General features: G+C 36.5%; 1 protein-coding gene across 10 annotated transcripts in view; it reads right to left on the bottom strand.

The window, feature by feature from the left end:
- NAV2 (neuron navigator 2) overlaps nucleotides 1-18,720 on the bottom strand; it is a 604,864-nt gene that overhangs the window by 59,566 nt on the left and 526,578 nt on the right. For all 10 annotated transcript variants that reach the window (XM_060687633.2, XM_087877652.1, XM_034417265.3 and 7 more), the window contains 3 exons: nucleotides 9,244-9,382; nucleotides 2,371-2,662; nucleotides 205-907 (listed from right to left, as the gene is read on the bottom strand). In XM_060687633.2, the coding sequence (XP_060543616.2) occupies nucleotides 205-907; nucleotides 2,371-2,662; nucleotides 9,244-9,382 (1,134 nt within the window). The remainder of the gene's footprint in view (nucleotides 1-204; nucleotides 908-2,370; nucleotides 2,663-9,243; nucleotides 9,383-18,720) is intronic.

The raw sequence follows: 18,720 nt of genomic DNA, 5'->3' as shown, positions 1-18,720 counted from the left end.
CGTGCAACCTGGAAATTGACAGAATTAGAAATCCAACATATTTGGAGGATGTCAAGAAGAAAACAGTGTTTTATATAATGATGCAACTACAGATCTTTATTGATAAAAGGATTTCTATTCTAGACCTAAAAACATCAAGGGTAACTTCCAGAACGTTTCTTCACATCTGACATAAACCAATTCAAATGAAAAAGCTATAATTACCTGCGCAGTGTAGGAGAGGCCACATCTGGGTACTTTACTCCTTGCTGGTGAGTATTCTGGGATGCACTGGACGTTGCCTGAGGGGATGGGTTTGCTTTAACAGAGTTACAAGAGACCACACTTTCATTATCTGAGGAGATCCCTTTCTCTTTATCAGTCTGGTTTATTAAGCCTGGCAGAGAGCTCCCAAGAGCAACTTTTGTTGGTTCTCTTATTTTAGGAACAGGCAAACCTGCAGACTTGCTGCTTATGTTGGAGTCTATGCTGCTGGTACTAGATCTGTTGCCAGCTCCACTTCTGCTGCTGGATTTGCTGGGGCGGGGTAGACTCCGATACTGAAGATTGGTTCGGGTAGAAATGGCTAAATAGCCGTCGTCCTGATTTTGTGAGCCATCAACACTAGTCTTCCGGCCAGTGGATCTACCCATGAGTCCAGATGACTTGGGTATTTTGCCCAGAGTAGCAGCTCTACTAGTAATAGTTGCTCCACTAGCTGTAATCATGGTCACACCTACAGCTGACCCACTCTGCTTTTTAAATCCAAACATGTTTGTATTAGTCGTAGCCGTTCTACAGTTGTTTGTGGAAGACTTTTTTGATTCATCCCCACTGCTACGCCCAGCATCTGAAGGAGAACGTTTAATGTTTCCAGATTTGGGAGAAATTCTGCCCTTTTCTGAAACCTTGGCATCATCTGTTTTCCCTTAAAAAAAAGAGAGAAAGAAAACAATTTTAAATATTGAACGGCTTCAAATATTACGCAGAAACATTTCAATATTCTTAAGTTATTTGTAAATTATTAATGTATCTGAGGGCCAGGAGAAAATACTTAATATGCTAAAATATGCTAAAAATGTAAAATATGCTAAAATATGCTAAAAATGAAAATACTTAATATGCTAAAATATGCTAAAAATGTAACAAATGTAAAGTTACAATTGTTTTGTTCTATTACATGAAAAAGTACATTGTTAGCTAGAACTAGCATTTGAGATATCTCTACCCTGTGGTAGTTTTGAATATGCTCGTTCTAGGCAACATCAGTGTAGTTTTTCATGTAATAGAACAAAATATTTATGTAACTAGCATTGAAAGAGAATGAGGAAAGAAGACTCAGGAGTGATAGAAAAGTCTTCAGGTGGTTAAAAGATTGAAAAACTCCAGTAAAAGTGATTGTGCTACTTGAGGGGGCAAGCAGTTTCACTGGTTAACAGTTCTTACCCTTGAGTTCACATGGTAGCCACATGGGCTCAGGAAATTATTTGTCTGAATTAAAGATGTTTTAAGAAGATTTAATTTAAAAATTAAAATTTTAGTCTGTTGCTTCCAGCATGCCACTTTAAATTTACACCTGCCCATGGCTCCCTCACACCCTGTGCCCTTTAACTCCTGACTGCAGTACTCTCTTGCCCTAGTACACTGCTGGCTGGGGACTCCTGCTTCTTCCTACCTAACAACCTATGCAGTCCTGGGGTTATGACAACAAGCAGGTCGGCTGGGACTGGTGTCACTAAGTGATGCCGTCACCTGACATCATCGTCTCACCCAGCACTGGAAATTCTGGTCCCAATTGCCATCATAACACGAGGACTACCTATATTATCCTCCTTACTTTCTTTGAACTGCCATGATGACTAGCAGATTGTAGTGTAAAGATCTAGCGTATTGAGTGTTGATGAGGGATATTGCTACTTAATTATGTACAATTAGAAATGAGAATAAAAGGAACTAAAAAAAAGTCTCCCTCCTCCAGAAAACCTTCAGGTAAACTGTGGTATAATTTAATTATAGCAAAAATTTCCTGTTGAAAATACACAGCCTTAGACAGATTTCCAAATTAAGGAGAGATTGAAAACCAATCGAGAAACTAGCTCTTATTAAAAATACTGTAGATACCTTTTAGATTTATATAAATTAAAAGCCCTATTGATTAACACTCTCATTCATGCAAGCAAATGCCTTTTCCTGATCAAATCTCAGTTATCAGTATCCCTTTAATTTGGCAAAGACAACCAGGAAAGAAGATTTATTGCTATATTCACCATCAAAGAGTAGCACATATCAAAATGCAGTTAAAATCCTGGCAGAGAAATTTTAAAAACAACAACAACTAACAGCATACATTCTTGGCCTGCACTGCACGGCTTTTGGCCGTGCATTCCTCACCTGTTCCAGGTGTCTTCAAAGTTCCCGAGGTGGCTGCCGTTTTCATCCTCGGTGTGGTAATACCAACTTGAGCTGACATGCCCCGTCTCCAGGATCCCGTCTGTGAAATGACGATGTTCTTCCTTCCAGAAGTGCTTTTATCGGATTCATCAGACACATCAGAGGGATTCCTCCTCCATTTAGATCCAGACTCCATTTTTACACCACTGTCTGAGCCTCCATCTGATTTTTTTATTTCATCACCAGACCACAAAGAATTCCGCTCCACTTGGAAATGCTTTTCAGTGTCGGTCTGTTAGAAAACAGAAATGAATCAATTTACACTGCAAACTTTTCTTCCTCCCAAGAAGGAGGATAGATAATATCCTTCTATCTATTTTCTACTATCCTTCTACTATTTTTAGTGATTCGTTTAGATAAGAGTTCTGGTTTTTATTTTTTTTAAATATAAGAGTAAGATATTGATCTACAAACAGAAAATTAAGGAATCTAATTTTACATTTCTAATACGCTGAAGTAAAAATAAGCAAACAAAATGCAAACCATTCAACATTACATAAAACAAGATTAAAGAAAAACATAAATATATATATATATATATATATGAAAAGATCTGTCTTGACGTTGTACAGCTTTCTTGTCCCCTGTTATTTTGCACAATACCTTTCATTGCAAAGCACAAACTCATTCACTTCAAATATGTGTTGTGAGCTTTTCCTTTGTTCTGCCTTCCCTATCTCTTTGCTGGCAATTTGATCTGTGGAGCATGAAGAAGCAGCTTTTTGTAACACTAAAGATAAACGAGGCTTTCTGTTTCAGCCTTGCACAAACTTCATCATCAACTGAGGTGAGAAAGGTTTAGAAGTGATGATTCACTTACTCCCATCTTGCTGAATTTCATCTCCGAGGTTACTTATTTATTCATAATTAAATTTATCACTTTGAATTTACATGAATGATTAGGGCTCTTCAAATATAGTAGTATTCTATTTTCTCCTTTCTCATGACGATTACACAAGAGACAATGAGCTGGGCTGTATTTTGCATTCGCCCTCTTTGTTCCACTTGTACTGCCTTTATGAACTATCTGAAATCATTTGCAATTCAAATCACTGACATGGGGACCAATGCCAAAATTGATGGAAAAACTCTGAACATGCTACACATATGGGAAACCCCACCCCCCCAAAAAGAAAAAGATAGCGAGAGATCCATCCGGGGCATTTTCCCCCCTTCTGGTCTGGTTCTGCATCTTTTTTTTAATACAGATAAATAAAACTTTTGAACATTTGTGGATTTAAACATGTATGAAACTCACAGGTTTCAAAGTGCAAAATACTGAATAATCCGGCACCAAATACAAAGACAGAAATGAAAGGTGACATGCTTTAATTCTTCAAATGGTAAAAATGCTCCACCAATTCTAAATCCAGGATTGTGCTGATTCTTCAAATCTTTATAGTTCGCTTATAAACCACAAATGTGAATGAAGGTATTTTTTCTGTAATTCTTAGCAGGGACAGCAATGTCTTTTTTTTTGTTTTTTAAGGAGGGCAAATGGATTTCAGTTTTCTCCAAGCCTGATCTTCTCTAGGTAGGTGGACATGATTTCCAAAATTCAAAAATTAATATAACCATGAAGAAGGATTCTGGGATCCAAAATCCATATATTTTAAAAGCACCCACTCTAAGGAAGATTAATTAAAATTAAAAAGCAGCACCTTAAAAAAAATCTTTTGCAAATTGTTTCTCCAAGCAACCTGAAAGTGTACTTTATAAATATCTCACCCCATTATCCTATATTATGTTTCACATAATGAGATCAGAGTGAGACTAAAAGAATAGCATGCTACTGATCCTATAGTATTATCCTGTGTCGCTAATCTCACTCTGTATGAGGGTGGGGAAGTTTATATTAAAAAGGTACCCTATCAGGATTCTACAATGTAGTTCGCTATTGTTGCACCCGTACTGCAGATTACTGACAGGCTGTTTACAATGCAACATAGTCTTCTCTTAAAAATGTAAGGCAAAAGTGGGACTGAAGTGCTCTAAGACTGCTAGATAAAAATTGTCAATGGAGAACAATGCACAATTATTAGCCTATTTTAAATAGTTGCAAACAGAAACTTTAACTTTTCTTGTCTGAGAAAGCCTTGAATTTAAAAAACAATAAAAAACAATCATATTGTTCATATAAAATAAAGGTAATTAGCAACTAATCTGTCTAATGCACATACTAATATGTAAATTAATAGGCCTGGATCTAGGGAACAAAAAACAGGCAGTTCTTGTAAGGGGAAAAAAAACCACTGGATGACTGATCTGAAGCAGGGAAGCTGCAGGTTCAGAAATGCCCATGCTTTTCCATTTCCAATTACTCATCCCAAAAGTGGCTTTTCCAGTTTATAAAAGCTATTTGAAAATTAATCAACATATAATATCTGATTTGCCTCCAAGAAGCGGGTACTCCAAAATCAAAATCAGCAACGAAGAATGCAATGGAAATCACAGCTTGTCAGTTCAACTAAATTAAAACTAAAATTTGCTAAAATTCTGTTGAAGAAAGATTCACAGGACAACTTTTCCAAGAATGTGGGCCTTTTCATGGAAAGTAGTGGAATTAAAGTACTGGAGGCAATCTGTCCATTCATTCTAAACCACGTGATACAACTATACAAACTAAGCAAAAGGAATAAACATGGACAGTTCTACCAAAGATGTAGCAATTAGTTTCAGTTAATTGGAGGTGGGCGGGGGTTTAAATGCAGAATGTGAATTATATTTTGGCAGAAAATTCAGAATGGTCAGCATCTAATGTAATCACTCTGTGAAAGGAAGCTCATAGAGGGTTCCTTTGGTGAATGAAGCTCTTGTTCTACAAAGAGCAGTTCCTTCCATTCATGGAGCAATCAAATTGGATTCCATTCAGTATAAAAAGTCTCAGCATACATTTCACTCATTAGACATAGATTATTCTGTGGTAAGGACAGCAAGCACTCTGTTATACATATGCAAGCCTATCTATTTAACATAGGATTGTTTTTTTCTCCCCAAACTTCATAAGGCACATTTTAAAAGTAGTGCATCTCAGTATCTAAGTTAAACAATAAAAGAAACAGAGAACAACTGAAAGAAATTTGTGCTCAGTGGCTAAGATGCTGAGCTTGTCAATTGAAAGGTCAGCAGTTCAGCGGTTCAAATTCCTAGTGCCGCGTAATGGGGTGAGCTCCCGTTACTTGTTCCAGCTTCTGCCAACCTAGCAGTTTGAAAGCATGTACAAAATGCAAGTAGAAAAATAGGGACCACCTTTGGTGGGAAGGTAACAGCGTTCCGTGCACCTTTGGCGTTTAGTCATGCCGGCCACATGACCATGGAGACATCTTCAGACAGCGCTGGCTCTTCAGCTTTGAAACGGAGATGAGCACCGCCCCCTAGAGTCGGGAACGGCTAGCACATATGTGCGAGGGGAACCTTTACTTTTTACCTTTTAATGTAATTTCCTAAACTAGTGATCTTTCTCTGCCCAGTCTTCTTTCTTCTACTATCAGTTGAATACGTAAAAGTGTATTTGTTCCAGCTTTTGAATTCTCTCAGGAAGTGAAATGACTTAGTTCATAGTTAAGGCACACACACATAAAAACCAGAGATTTCCCATTTACTCTTACTCCTATTTACTCCCATTGCTTTTGATTTATACTGTAAAGACTAACTGGATGGAGAAGAAATTCATGTGATTCACAATTTGATGTGAATTTATCTAATCTATACTTTTCAAACTAGTCTGTGAATTCACAGCACTGATCTACTTTTCTGAATTTTGAGATGCAGTCCTCAAAACAAAACACAAATGCACACAAAGATATGACACATGGAAATAGCAAAGAAAAATGGATCATCATTTATGGAGAAAATACTTGCAAAAAGTGTGTCAATGAAAAGTGCAGAGTAGAAAAGGAGAACAGGAGAAATGTGCCTCAAAATAAATAAAGAAGTCTGGCAGCACTTTTTCAGCTAACAAATTTTATTAAAAAACACAAGCTTTTAATAAAACATGTACTCTAAAAGGTGCTGCCAGACTCCTCCTGATTTTTTGCCACCAGAGACTAACATGGAACTAACATCCTCCTACAACTTCTGCCAGAGTGAGGCTCAGAAGTGATCAAGATGCAGCCATTTTTCCAATAAATCATATTCATCATCTGGATTGTGATAACCAAAACAATGGGTTGGTTTCCATTTGCTAAGAAAGGTGCACTGAGAATTCTGGGGAAATTGTTTTAATTTTCTATAAATAGCAATAACACTTAGACTTATATAGAGCTTCACAGTGCTTTACAGCCCTTTCTAAGTGGTTTACAGAGTCAGCATATTGCTCCCAACAATCTGGGTCCTCATTTTACTGACGTTGGAAGGATGGAAGGCTGAGTCAACCTTGAGCCTGGTGAGATTCGAACTGCCAAATTGCAGGTGGCTGGCAGCCAGCAGATGTAGCCTGCAGTACTGCACTCTAACCACTGCACTACCATGGCTCATAAAATAATAGTTATGGGAGGGAAAAATGCAAGCTGCAGCTCTCACATTTTTCAAGATATATATTTTGAAGGGTGCTTCAAAGTAGGGCACAGAACATCTAGTTTAGAATTTAGTGTTAGTGGTTTCAAACTCAAGCAATAAAATCCCCAGTTTACAACCAGAGGCAAAACTCTTTCATGCAACCACGGCTATGCGCTCAAGTGAACAAGGAGTAATTTTATTCCTACACTGTTGTACAAAAGCAATTTAACACTTCATGACAATTCTATGTTACATCAAGAACTGTTATTAAAGTAATTTTTAGTTCTAGTCAAAAAGGGGTGGGAGAAGGAAGTAAAATATCAATAACAAAATATTTATACAGTTGTTGAACGAATACACAATTTGACCCTTGTTTGGGTCCTGTGTGTGTGTGTGTGTGTGTGTGTGTATGTGTATAACAAGAATTGTATGTATGTATGTGTGTATAAATATGTGTGTGTTTGTGTGTGAATCTCCACACAAACATAATATATATGATCCCAATTTATATGTTAATAGTTCAGAGGTAGAAAATTATTAAAAACGTCTAACTGATTCAGGATTCTTTACTATGTTGTCTGTTGGATGAAAATTTAATGAACAAGAAAGTAACCTTAGAATATAATTTACTTGTGAAAAGCAGCCAAAAGTTGCTTTCAGCTTGTAGCAACATGTAGGTCTAGAAAATCAGAATATATTTAATTAAATAGCAAGTGTTCACATTTCTTCTCAGAATGTAATAACACTTGAGCCTTTGGGTGACCAAAACTAGACTTCTATTCCTTATTTAATATATTTAAAAACAATATGGCCAGTTCTGAAATATGAAGTGTCTGTGTGAGTAGGACTGTGTATTTATTAAAGCAGTTAACATCATATTATTGGACCTCAGACATACAAGTAGTGTTAAATATTCTCAAAATCTGCTCTGAAGTGTCTCTGATTTTTTTTCTAAAGATTTGAGAATCCAAAGGAGGCTATCTGAGAGAAACAAACCAATTCTTTCTGGTGACAGATGGGTAGTACTGGACATAACTCTTCATATTCAGCACATGAAGGGAGCCAGTGACATTACAAACAAGTCAACAGCAGGGTCGGTTTTCAAAACCCATCGCTACTGGTTCGCTCGTGGGCGCGCATGTGTGATGCTTCTGCGCATGCGCAGAAGCATGAGGTTGGGCAGAGCCTCCCGCCGCCGCTACCGGTTTGCCTAATCCGGGGCGAACCTGTAGCAACCCACCATTGGTCAACAGAGCTAGGACATTCAATAGTTTCTCTCTTAATCTCAACACCTTGTCATCTCTTTCAGCTATGTATCACACAATTGGCCATGTAAGCACATAAATACTGTACAATATTAAGCAAGAACATTATTATACTAATCCATACTAATTTTAATTTGGCCCCGTCTCTCTGAGTAAGCAGAGAGTAATCCATCAAAGCAAGCATCAGAATTTTCTAATTTTAAAGTTTTTTATTTTAAACATAGTTAAAAACATAGACATACAACATATACAAGAATCTTAGTTTCTTTTTCAGCTACTTAACAGTGAGCCATTTCTTACTATCTATTAATATTTACAGATATTATAATGTTAACTTATTCAGCCTTTTTCTCCTATTATATTTCATTTCTACTAACATGTTAATTGATCTATCACATTTTTCTCTTTCCCTTCTTCATTCCTTTAATTTATTTCCTTATTTTTCAGCCATTCATACCAATTATTCCACACTTTATAGTATTTGCTTTCCTCTTTCCCCTGAATTTCTTTAGTTAGTTTATCCAGTTCTGTGCATTCTAAAATCTTTTTAATTATATACTTATCTGGTGATGATTCTTCTTTCTTCCAATATTGCGCATATATAATACGTGATGCTGTCAATATATGTAGTATGAGATACTGTGTTTCTTTAGTATAATTTTCTATTGACATTCCTAATAGAAACTGTTCAGGTTTTCCCTCTATTGAATTCTGGATTATTTCTTCGATCCAATTTTTAATTTTCTTCCAAAAATTTTTCACCACTGGGCATGTCCACCATTGGTGATAGAATGTTCCATAACTAATCTTCCACTTCTAGCATTTCGGAGAATTGCTGGGGAACATTTTCGCTATTCTTGTCAAGCATCAGAATTTTCTAACTGTTGTTGCTATGCTTAATTAGTAAATGTATTTAGAAGTCAACCCTGACATTCTTCAATTATTTATTCTCTTTAGTTACAAACTAAAGAGAATAAACACACTTAGTTCTTGGGGCAGTGAGTGCCTTCAGCATTATTAGAATTTACCTGAAATTTAAGAGAAACCTTACCTGGGATTCTAGGTTCTTCCGTGAGGATGCAGGGGTATTGGCATAAGAGCTGATGGAGGAACTTGTATTAATATCATCAGTGCTGAGGTTATCTATGGTATCACTGATACCACTGCTGACGGAACTGCTGTCATCCCAGCTGCAGAGAGACAAAAGAATCCCCATAAAGATAACTCAAATAAGCAGCTACAAAAAATATACCAAGAAAGCAGAGTTTTAAGAAAATATTAAGATCTAATTGGTTTCCAAAATATTCCAACATAATCCAGGGATATCCTAAGCAAACATCTCAGATACTTTTTCACACTGCTTTTTAGACATATTCTGAAAAGAATCAGGTTGCTTTTAAAGAAATGCTACTACAAAACTTGGAAAGAACAAGAGAAGCAGCCGCAATTTAGGGAACAATGGAAGAAAATCATTCTGGATTTGAAAATAGCAATCTAGAAGTCATTTAATATTCAATTAGTTCTTATTTTAATTATTAAATAAGAGTTTCTAAACTTTAAAAATGCTTTTCACAGATGCACTGTATTTCGTGTTACCATAATTTTGTTTTGCAGACAATCATTCTGCTCACCAATAATGGGGATCAAAGTTTAAATTTATCATCATCATCATCATCATCATCATCATCATTATTATTATTATTATTATTATTATTATTATTATTATTATTATTAATCCTGGAACTTGTGCACACCAGCTGTTCACTGGCTTGTGGTACAGCTGGGTTTACATGGTTTGAAGTGGCTGAATTTCTTCTGTTTTTGGAGGGGGAAGCATAATTTAAAATCTCACTGCCACCCCCTCAACCAATTTGGAGTTCTCATAAAGTTAGCTGCTTTCTTATCAGCAGTACCCTGATATAGTTGTATCTTTTGCATTTTAAGTATACAACAGTATATTTATGTCTTTTATTATTTAGATGATCAATCATTGGCAAACCTGTAATACTTCATTTAAAGTCAGCACTATATGAAAAATTGCTATAACATATAAATGATTTCTATTAAAATGCACATCAAATAACCTTGTTTTTTTAGAACGATACTTAATTTTTTTTCACAAAGACCTCCTGTATTTTTCTCTTTTTAATATACCAATTGTTCTTTTCCTTTCTTTTCCTTCTATTTACTCAATACAAGTATTTTTTTAAAAAAATTCTGTATTGTCTTCCTTATTAAGAAGTGTTTGGTTAACTCATTATTGCATTCCAATAACAAAAATCTATCATGTCTCTATTGGTTATTTAATTATATGAGAAATTATGGAGAACATTTCCTTTGTCCCAATTTTACCAATATTTCAGAGAAACTTCCCACAGTATACTATTAAAAGAAATATTTATGGATAATTATGCATAATTGCTAAGGGTGTTTGGTGCACGAATAACCTATGTATTAAAGTTATGATATTATATAACCGGTAAACAGGATTGGGAAATATCACATGGAGCAGGTGAAGGGATCCTTGGGAACTGGATAGGCATGATTGAGAAACCAGAAAGTATCAAATGAAGCAAACTTTGAACTGCTTCAAAGGAGGAACTCATTTGTGTTCCCCAGGGATGCCCTCAAAGTGCACCTGTGAGCAACCTCCTTTCATACGTGTCCCTGACAGAAGGATCTGCCCTTTCATCAACCTTCTCAATGTACAGACTTCTAAATTCAGGTGTAATTGGCAAAATGTAATATAGGATAAGAGGTGTGTATCCCAAAGGGGCCTGCCGGCTCTAATTTCCAAAATTTTAACCAATGAATGATCATATCCCTCCATTTTTAAATAACCTGCTATCCTCTTCTACCAAGTACAAAGGCAGGATTACTATGTTCAAAACTACAGGTGCAATATTTCCGTTTCCTGAACATGGGAGTGTAGCCCAGAAAGTAATGCAACTACACATGCAGTTGTAACTTTCATATTATATGCTTTGCATTAAATACAACTGCAAAGAGAGAGAGAAAAAAATGAATATTTATGCATTTTTCACAAGGCAGCCCTAGGGAATTATTAGGCACTCACCCAGCTGTTTGCAATTTATTATGAAATGTAGCACATAAACAGTTGTTGGAAAAGATGAACTCAGAAGATATGATCTGGGACTGAGCTACTAATTTCAGTAAATAACTGGCAGACTATGATTTTGGTCAGATGTACTAGTTCCTATTACTGATTCAGAATGCAAGCTCCTCTCTTCTTTCTTGCAGGAAAAAAATTCTTCTTCTTCCACAAACACTAATTACCTCCTGAATTTATGGAAGATAATTAGATTTTTCTGCCATTTCTTTTGAATTGAGAGAAGGACATCAATTTAATCTCTGTGCAGCCATATAATTCTACTATAGTAGACTAATGCAATATACATCAAAGCTAGCAATGATATTTGCATGGAAATAAAGAAAAGCTTATGCTGTAATATATCCCATTGAAGTTTGTGAGAGGTACAGATGACAAAATGTATGATAGATCTATAAAACCATATCATTTTTTCAATAAAGGAAATCGAAAATGGTTCTTTTATATAACTTCGTTACAAAAAAATAGTGACGCAATTCCTAGGCATCAGCATTTCAGTTCAGGTAGTCCTCGAGTTACAACCACAGTTGAGCCCAAAACTTATGTTGCTAAGTCAAACACTTGTTAAGTGAGTTTTGCCCCATTCTATGACTTTTCTTGCAACAGTTGTTAAGTGAATCATTGCATTTAAGTTAGTAACATGGTTGTTAAGTGAATCTGGTTTCCCCATTGACTTTGCTTGTCAAAAAAAAAAATCACAAAAGGGGATCATGTGACCCCAGGACACTCAACCGTCATAGTTACCAAGTATCTGAATTTTGTTCATGTGACCATGGGAATGCTGCAATGGTCGTTAAGTGTGAAAAAGGTCATAAGTCATTTTTTTCAGTGCTGTTGTTAACTTTGAACCGTCACTAAATGAACTGTTGTAAGTTGAGGACTCCCTGTCGTTCAGGTTGACAGGTAAAGATAGAAAAAGGAAATACAATAGCTTTCTTAAATAGGATCATTGCAATTTAGCTAAGACAATTAAAAACCTAAAAATCTGTTCAGCTATAACTTCCTTTCACTCAGTTGACCAATCAAATGACACGTATGTTGGATACTTGAAATCAGGTATTTAAAGACATTGAAATGTGTTTGAATATTAGTAGCTTGGATTGATAGTTAGGCTGTTGGTTTGAGCTCCAAACCTGTCAATTCAAAACACACTGACAATGTCTGCTCAAATGGTGACAAAACATTTGCAATCAATTGCCAACGGCTTGAGCTCAAACCAACAGCCTAATTTAAAGACATATTTAGTTTGCCACATATTCTATCTAAGGAAAAACACAATTTTAAAAAGATTGGGAAAAAAATACTGGAATATGTTCTGTGAAAATAAGGCGTTAAAATTGTGAGAGGATAGATACAGTTTCTTCAAATAAATGTTAACAAGCCCTCCATGAACTGTGAAAAATTTTCCATTTATCATTCATTAATGTTTGATTATTTTAATATACTTGTTATCTGTTAACTCCCATGAGTCTGCATGGAGTCAACCCTTTAAAAATAGGACACATAAACAAACAAATAAATCCTGGATTATTATGGATTATGATCATAATCACAAGAAATCTCCTTTCCCTCAAACTCTGAAGCTCATATCAGACTTAAAAGAAAAGCATACAGAACGAAATAAATGCCTTGGAGAGTGTCAGCCTGGCATGATTTCCTCACAAGCAGCCTCCAAATCCTAACTATATTCTGATTAACGATATCCTGAAGGATTTTCCTAGGTTGAAACCACATAGTTTACTTTTTCCATTTCCCATAACAAAACCAATACTTTTAAAGAATATATACGTTATTCTCCAACAGACAAATGTTGCTTCTCAGCATTACTTAGCTATCCAAAGACTTACAAACCAAGTACGGAAATCTCATAGTTATTTCTGAGAAATATCACCACTCTAATGATTCGTTTGTATTTGTCTACTAGGAATAGTCAGGTATATATATTTTTCAAAAATTCTTCCCAACCAAGAATGAATGACATGCAGGTGCTTTTAAGGGGTTTACTGAACTGGAACGATGTGCAAGGCACTTTCTTGTGTACCTACTAAGTAATATATTAAGAGTTTGAGAGTAACTCTCTTTGTAGTTAAAAACTCCCACAAAGGTTATCTTACACTTCAGAGAGGAAGACCCTTGTGATATTTACATTGGTAACTTTCTAAATCCCTTCTTTCTAAAACTCTTCATGTTGCATTTCAAACTGGGTATTTGCTTGCTAAATTCCCTTTTTCTAAAACTTTAGCTACTTGCTTCTTTTTGTACAGCATAAAAAAGAATTTTTAAAGGCAGGAAAAGGCCACCGAGCATGTATAATTATACCATAAAACAATTTGTTTCCAACATGCCCCTTTGGGATTCCACCCAATGCTGACATCATGGTATGAGGAATTCCAAGAACGATATCCAGCATTGCACAGGATTTGTTATCAAAGTTGTGTCATCAGCCTGCAGGAAATAATGAAGACATGCTGCTGTAGGTTGAAAAAACAAATTAGGGGACTAATAATTTTATCTTTTAGAACTCTGTATCTCCAGAGATTTAAAACCAAAAGGTCCTGTTTTGTAACCATCCCCTAGTTTATTAAACATTAAAAAGAATTGATGCATTTAAATAATAAAGCCTTCACAAGGGGCAATCAACAGATGAACATGTATCAGTTTTTTCATCAAGCTTCTTGATCTTATTGCAAAACAAAGCACTTTTTCACATTGGCTATCTATTGGTATAGTTCTTGCAGTAATAAACCCATCAGTGGTGGGTTTCAATCGGTGTTACCACCGGTTCGCTTCATGCACACGCTTTGTGCTCCATTCAAGTGCAGTGTATTAAGGAGCAGCTGAGAAGCACGCAGCAATCCGCTCTGCCGCGCCTTTCAGCTGGGCTAAAAACGACCGAATATAAGGTATGTATAATGCAGGGGAGGGCAGGAGGGCCACACTAACTGTCAGAGAGAACCGGTTAGCTTTCACCTCACCATCTCCGCCTCTGGCTCGGCCAAACCGGGGAGAACCAGTAGCAACCCACCACTGAAACCCATCCCCAGTACTATCACCTCACTGATGGATCCTTCTTTCTTGAGTTTTCCTCCCACAGAATTATTTGATCATAGCAACAGCAATAGCACGTAGACTTATATACTGCTTCATAATGCTTTTACAGCCCTCTCTAAGCGGTTTACAGAGTCAGCATATTTCCCCCCAACAATTTGGGTCCTCATTTTACCCAGCTCGGAAGGATGGAAGGCTGAGTCAACCTTGAGCTGGTGAGATTTGAACTGCTGAACTGCAGCTAGCAGTCAGCTGAAGTAGCCTGCACTACTGCACTCTAACCACTGCGCCACCACGGCTCTTTCCCGATAATTATGATTATCATCATAATTTAAGCATCACTTCACTTCACCACTATATTGAATGTTGGTGTTGCCTAAGAGGAAATGCTACTATCAATCCATTGATGTCAAAGGCTAATTGAAATGGACCTCAGATGGACTTTATCAGTGAAAAAGTGGATTAGAAATCCTATCTAAACTCATTCATTATCTATTGGATTGTGGACTATCTATCTGCAACAAAAGTGTAATGCTCATAGAATATATATATTTTTAAGATTATTAAGGAATGAATTCAGTGTATTTAAGATGAATTTTTTTAAAACAATTCAATAAAGGAAGAATGCATTTGAAAACTGCTGAGTAGTAACAAGTTATTATTTTCCTCCGTTATAAGTGCCTGATTACAACCCATTTATCAGCTCGTCTTTATGAGGCCTTTTAAATCTTGTTCAGCCATAAACATAATTAATAGATTGTCTAAATGATATCACTTACATTCCAAAGCAAGACCATAATAAATAACAATTGTAAGCATGGCTATAGAAAAAAAATGTGACATTATTAATTGGCATTTAAAAAAAAGGAAATGTGGATTGTAATGTGCTAAAATCTTTGTTTAGATGAGGCATGAAACTTCCAAAAATGTCATAGTCATATTACCTTACAAATACCTGGTTAGAGAACTTGCTTTTTTAAAAGAATAGGTAGATTCGATTGGACTACACTTGCCATTATCCCCAGTGGATATGGAAGGCTGGCCTAAGAAACCAACCCCTTTAAAAGACAGGGAATAAAATAGGGGTGTCAAACTGGCGGCCTGCGGGCTGGATGGATCATGCATAGGCCACGCCCATCCCAGCCCCATGAATGGGAAAATGTTGTGAAATGTCACATGATGGCAATGTGACGCTGTGAGTTTGACACCTTTGGAAATAAAGGAAGCAAAGCAACCCAGGCCCTAGCACTTTTGCAATCTCTAAGCCCCTCCAAGATCACACCCCTGAAATTTATTTGAAAAATAGTAATTATTTTGTCTCTGTCCCTTTTAAAACCATAGTATATCTGCATAACTGCAAAATCTCAGCATTCTCTGGCAGCCAACCAACCAATAAATATATGATCAAAAAAATTGGTTAAAGTGTGGCCCTTGGCAGAGAAATAGGTTTTCCATTGCTGAGATATATAAACATAAAATGAGCACAAAGCAGTTAAAGAGAGATTAGACCAATATATAAAGACATTTTATCAATGCCATGATAGCCATATAATTTTAGAACATTTTTTTTTAAAATCATATAAACAAACTTAACCTCCATTGTATTCCCTATCAGGGCAAGCAAATTTATGCATAGAAAAAGAATGGAGATAGCAAATAAAGAAATGAAATGTAAGTTGTAATAGAAAAGAAAATGTAACAAAGTCTGATTTAAAGCTTCATCATTTACTCTATATCCCCATAGCTTTCTTTCTCTGCAAGCCATCTTCACTTTCACCATGTGCATAAATTTAATGCAACTTCTTCTGTCCATTAAACTTCTTGCTTTTTGATTGAGGATCCCATGAATTCCACTTAACTATGACTTCCTTGGTTTCCATTCCTTTTAACCCATTCACGATTCTTTCACACAAAGGAAATTTGTCCTGTGAGTTGATACTTGTTCATTCCTGCGAACTACCTCAATGCCATTTTTCTTCACACTCGTCATTCATGTATTCACATTCATTCATTCACTCATCACCAATATATTCCTGACCCGATCATATCTTGATATTAGCGATAATGAGTAAAGGGTCCAATCTCCCTTATATCAGGGATGAAATGCTGCTGGCTCTATCCGGCTCGCGGGATCTAGTAGCAACAGCGATAAGTAGTTCGGAGAACTAGTAGTGCGAGCGGCGGGAGGCTCCCCCCCCAAACCGGGATGTCATCACGTCCTGGTTTTGACCATCTGCGTATGTGCAGAAGGCATTGCACATGCACAATGACGGCATGCACGGTGCATGCACATCAGCGAACTGGTAGGAAAGGTAAGTACATTTCACCCCTGCCTTATATTGTATTTTACTGCACATACTTAAGTAACACGTTCTATGCTACATATGATTAAAAGGTCATTGTAAGCCTTTCCCTGAATTTTTCTGTGGCCCATCTAGAGTCATTGGGAGTCAGGTAGCATAAAGTTTAAATACATATACAATATTTATTACTCTACCCTATCATAAAAATTATTACCATTTTAGTAATAGTAGAAAACAATTCAAAATAGCTAGCAAGCATAATTTCCCAAATAACAATGAAGTAACTGAACTTTCACATGGTTAAAAGCAAGCAACAATAACTCCATTGATACAAGCTTAAAAATATGTTTCAGATCGGTAAAATAATATTAAAAACCATGCCAAGTATCCAAACAAAACAACTTAAAAGCACTATTGAGCATTGCTCTCCATTTAAGATTTTGTAGCTTTAGATTCCACCAGCAAACCAAATAATCTTAAAGTTGTAAAAAAAAAAAAAAGATTCATAATAACCCATTTATTACTGCCAAGACATTTCTCATTTTAAACTATGTACACCCAACAAGGACTGTGGAATTTTTATTGCCTAGATCATTCATATTTCTCTGTACAAGAACAATTTTTGCTTTGTTAAGCTTGATTTTCATGTTCAGATTTGCCAGCCTTATTTAACTTCTTCAACCTTCAGATGCTTTGAACTTTAATTCCCATAATTTTTATCCAACATAGTCCGAAAGATGAGGCTACAGTAATTTTGAGAAAGCTGAGCTAATTTCACTTTCTCTTATGTTTCCAGTATCTGCTGATCTATAGCAATAGCACTTATATACTGCTTTACACTGCTTTACAGCCCTCTCTAAGTGGTTTACAGAATCAGCATATTGCCCCAACAATCTGGGTCCTCATATTACCGACCTCGGAAGGATGGAAAGCTGAATTAACCTTGAGCCTGGTGAGATTTGAACTGCCAAATTGCAGTCAGATGGCAGTCAGCAAAAGTAGCCTGCCTTACTGCAACTTAACCGGTGAGCCACCGCATCATCCACAAATCTCTAGATTTAAGACACATCATCAATCATACTTTTCAAATCAATGACAGCATAATAGAACAAATCACAATCATAGCCACTATCCAGCTATATTCACCTAGATAACACAAAAATGTCTAGCATCATATCTTCACAAATAACCCTTCCATAATGGTCCTCCCACAACAGCTTAAAAGATATAATAAGAATATAGTGAAGTAGTACTTCATAATTTTTTTTGAAAAAAATAAATCTGATCCATGTGTGCTTGGATTACGTTTCCTAACATTTCTAGACAACTATGGTTATAGTTGGACGGTGGGCTTCACATTTTGTTGCTACCAGCTCGCACCTTCCGCGCATGTTCCCGGCCTTCCATGAATGCGCTTTGCTCGCACACGTGCTTTCCGCGCATACACCTGGCTTCAAATTTGTGCCTAAATAGGACGGCATGGGTGGGTGGACCCACCCACGATCTCTGGTACCGGTTCACCCGAAATGGTACGAACCGGCTGAATACCACCTGTGGGTTAACCTGATGCTGGCCTTGAGATCTGAGTGTCCTCAGTTCTATATCAATACTCTAATCATGCTGGCTGTATTCACATAGCATGCTAGAAAAAACCAAAAGGGATTGAATCATTTTTGCTTTAGCATATTATCTCAGACCAGGGGTTGGCAAACTTTTTTGGTAAAGGGACAGATCCCATCATGACTCAATGGGTGCAGCTGGCAGGTCTGTAGGCCAAGGAGTACAGCAGCCATTGGAGGGCACTTGCCCACCAATAAGTAGGCTGCTAATGTGGCCTATGAACCAGTTTACTGATGAATCCTAGCTGTTAGATGCATATAATCATCATACTAAAAGATACTATGGTTAATTTAGTAAAACAAAATAATAAACTAAAATAAGGAAATTACTAAGCGAAATTTGAGAGTAGATTCAAACTGCAGAGCTGTAAAAAAAAAAGGAGTTCCCCCAGCAACTGAGTGAGAAAGACTGACGTTGGAGTGACAGA

Source organism: Pantherophis guttatus, chromosome 1 (genome assembly GCF_059756535.1).
Source record: "Pantherophis guttatus breed Tessera chromosome 1, ASM5975653v1, whole genome shotgun sequence".
Taxonomy (NCBI): domain Eukaryota; kingdom Metazoa; phylum Chordata; class Lepidosauria; order Squamata; family Colubridae; genus Pantherophis; species Pantherophis guttatus.
This window is presented reverse-complemented; position numbering and strand designations above follow the sequence as displayed.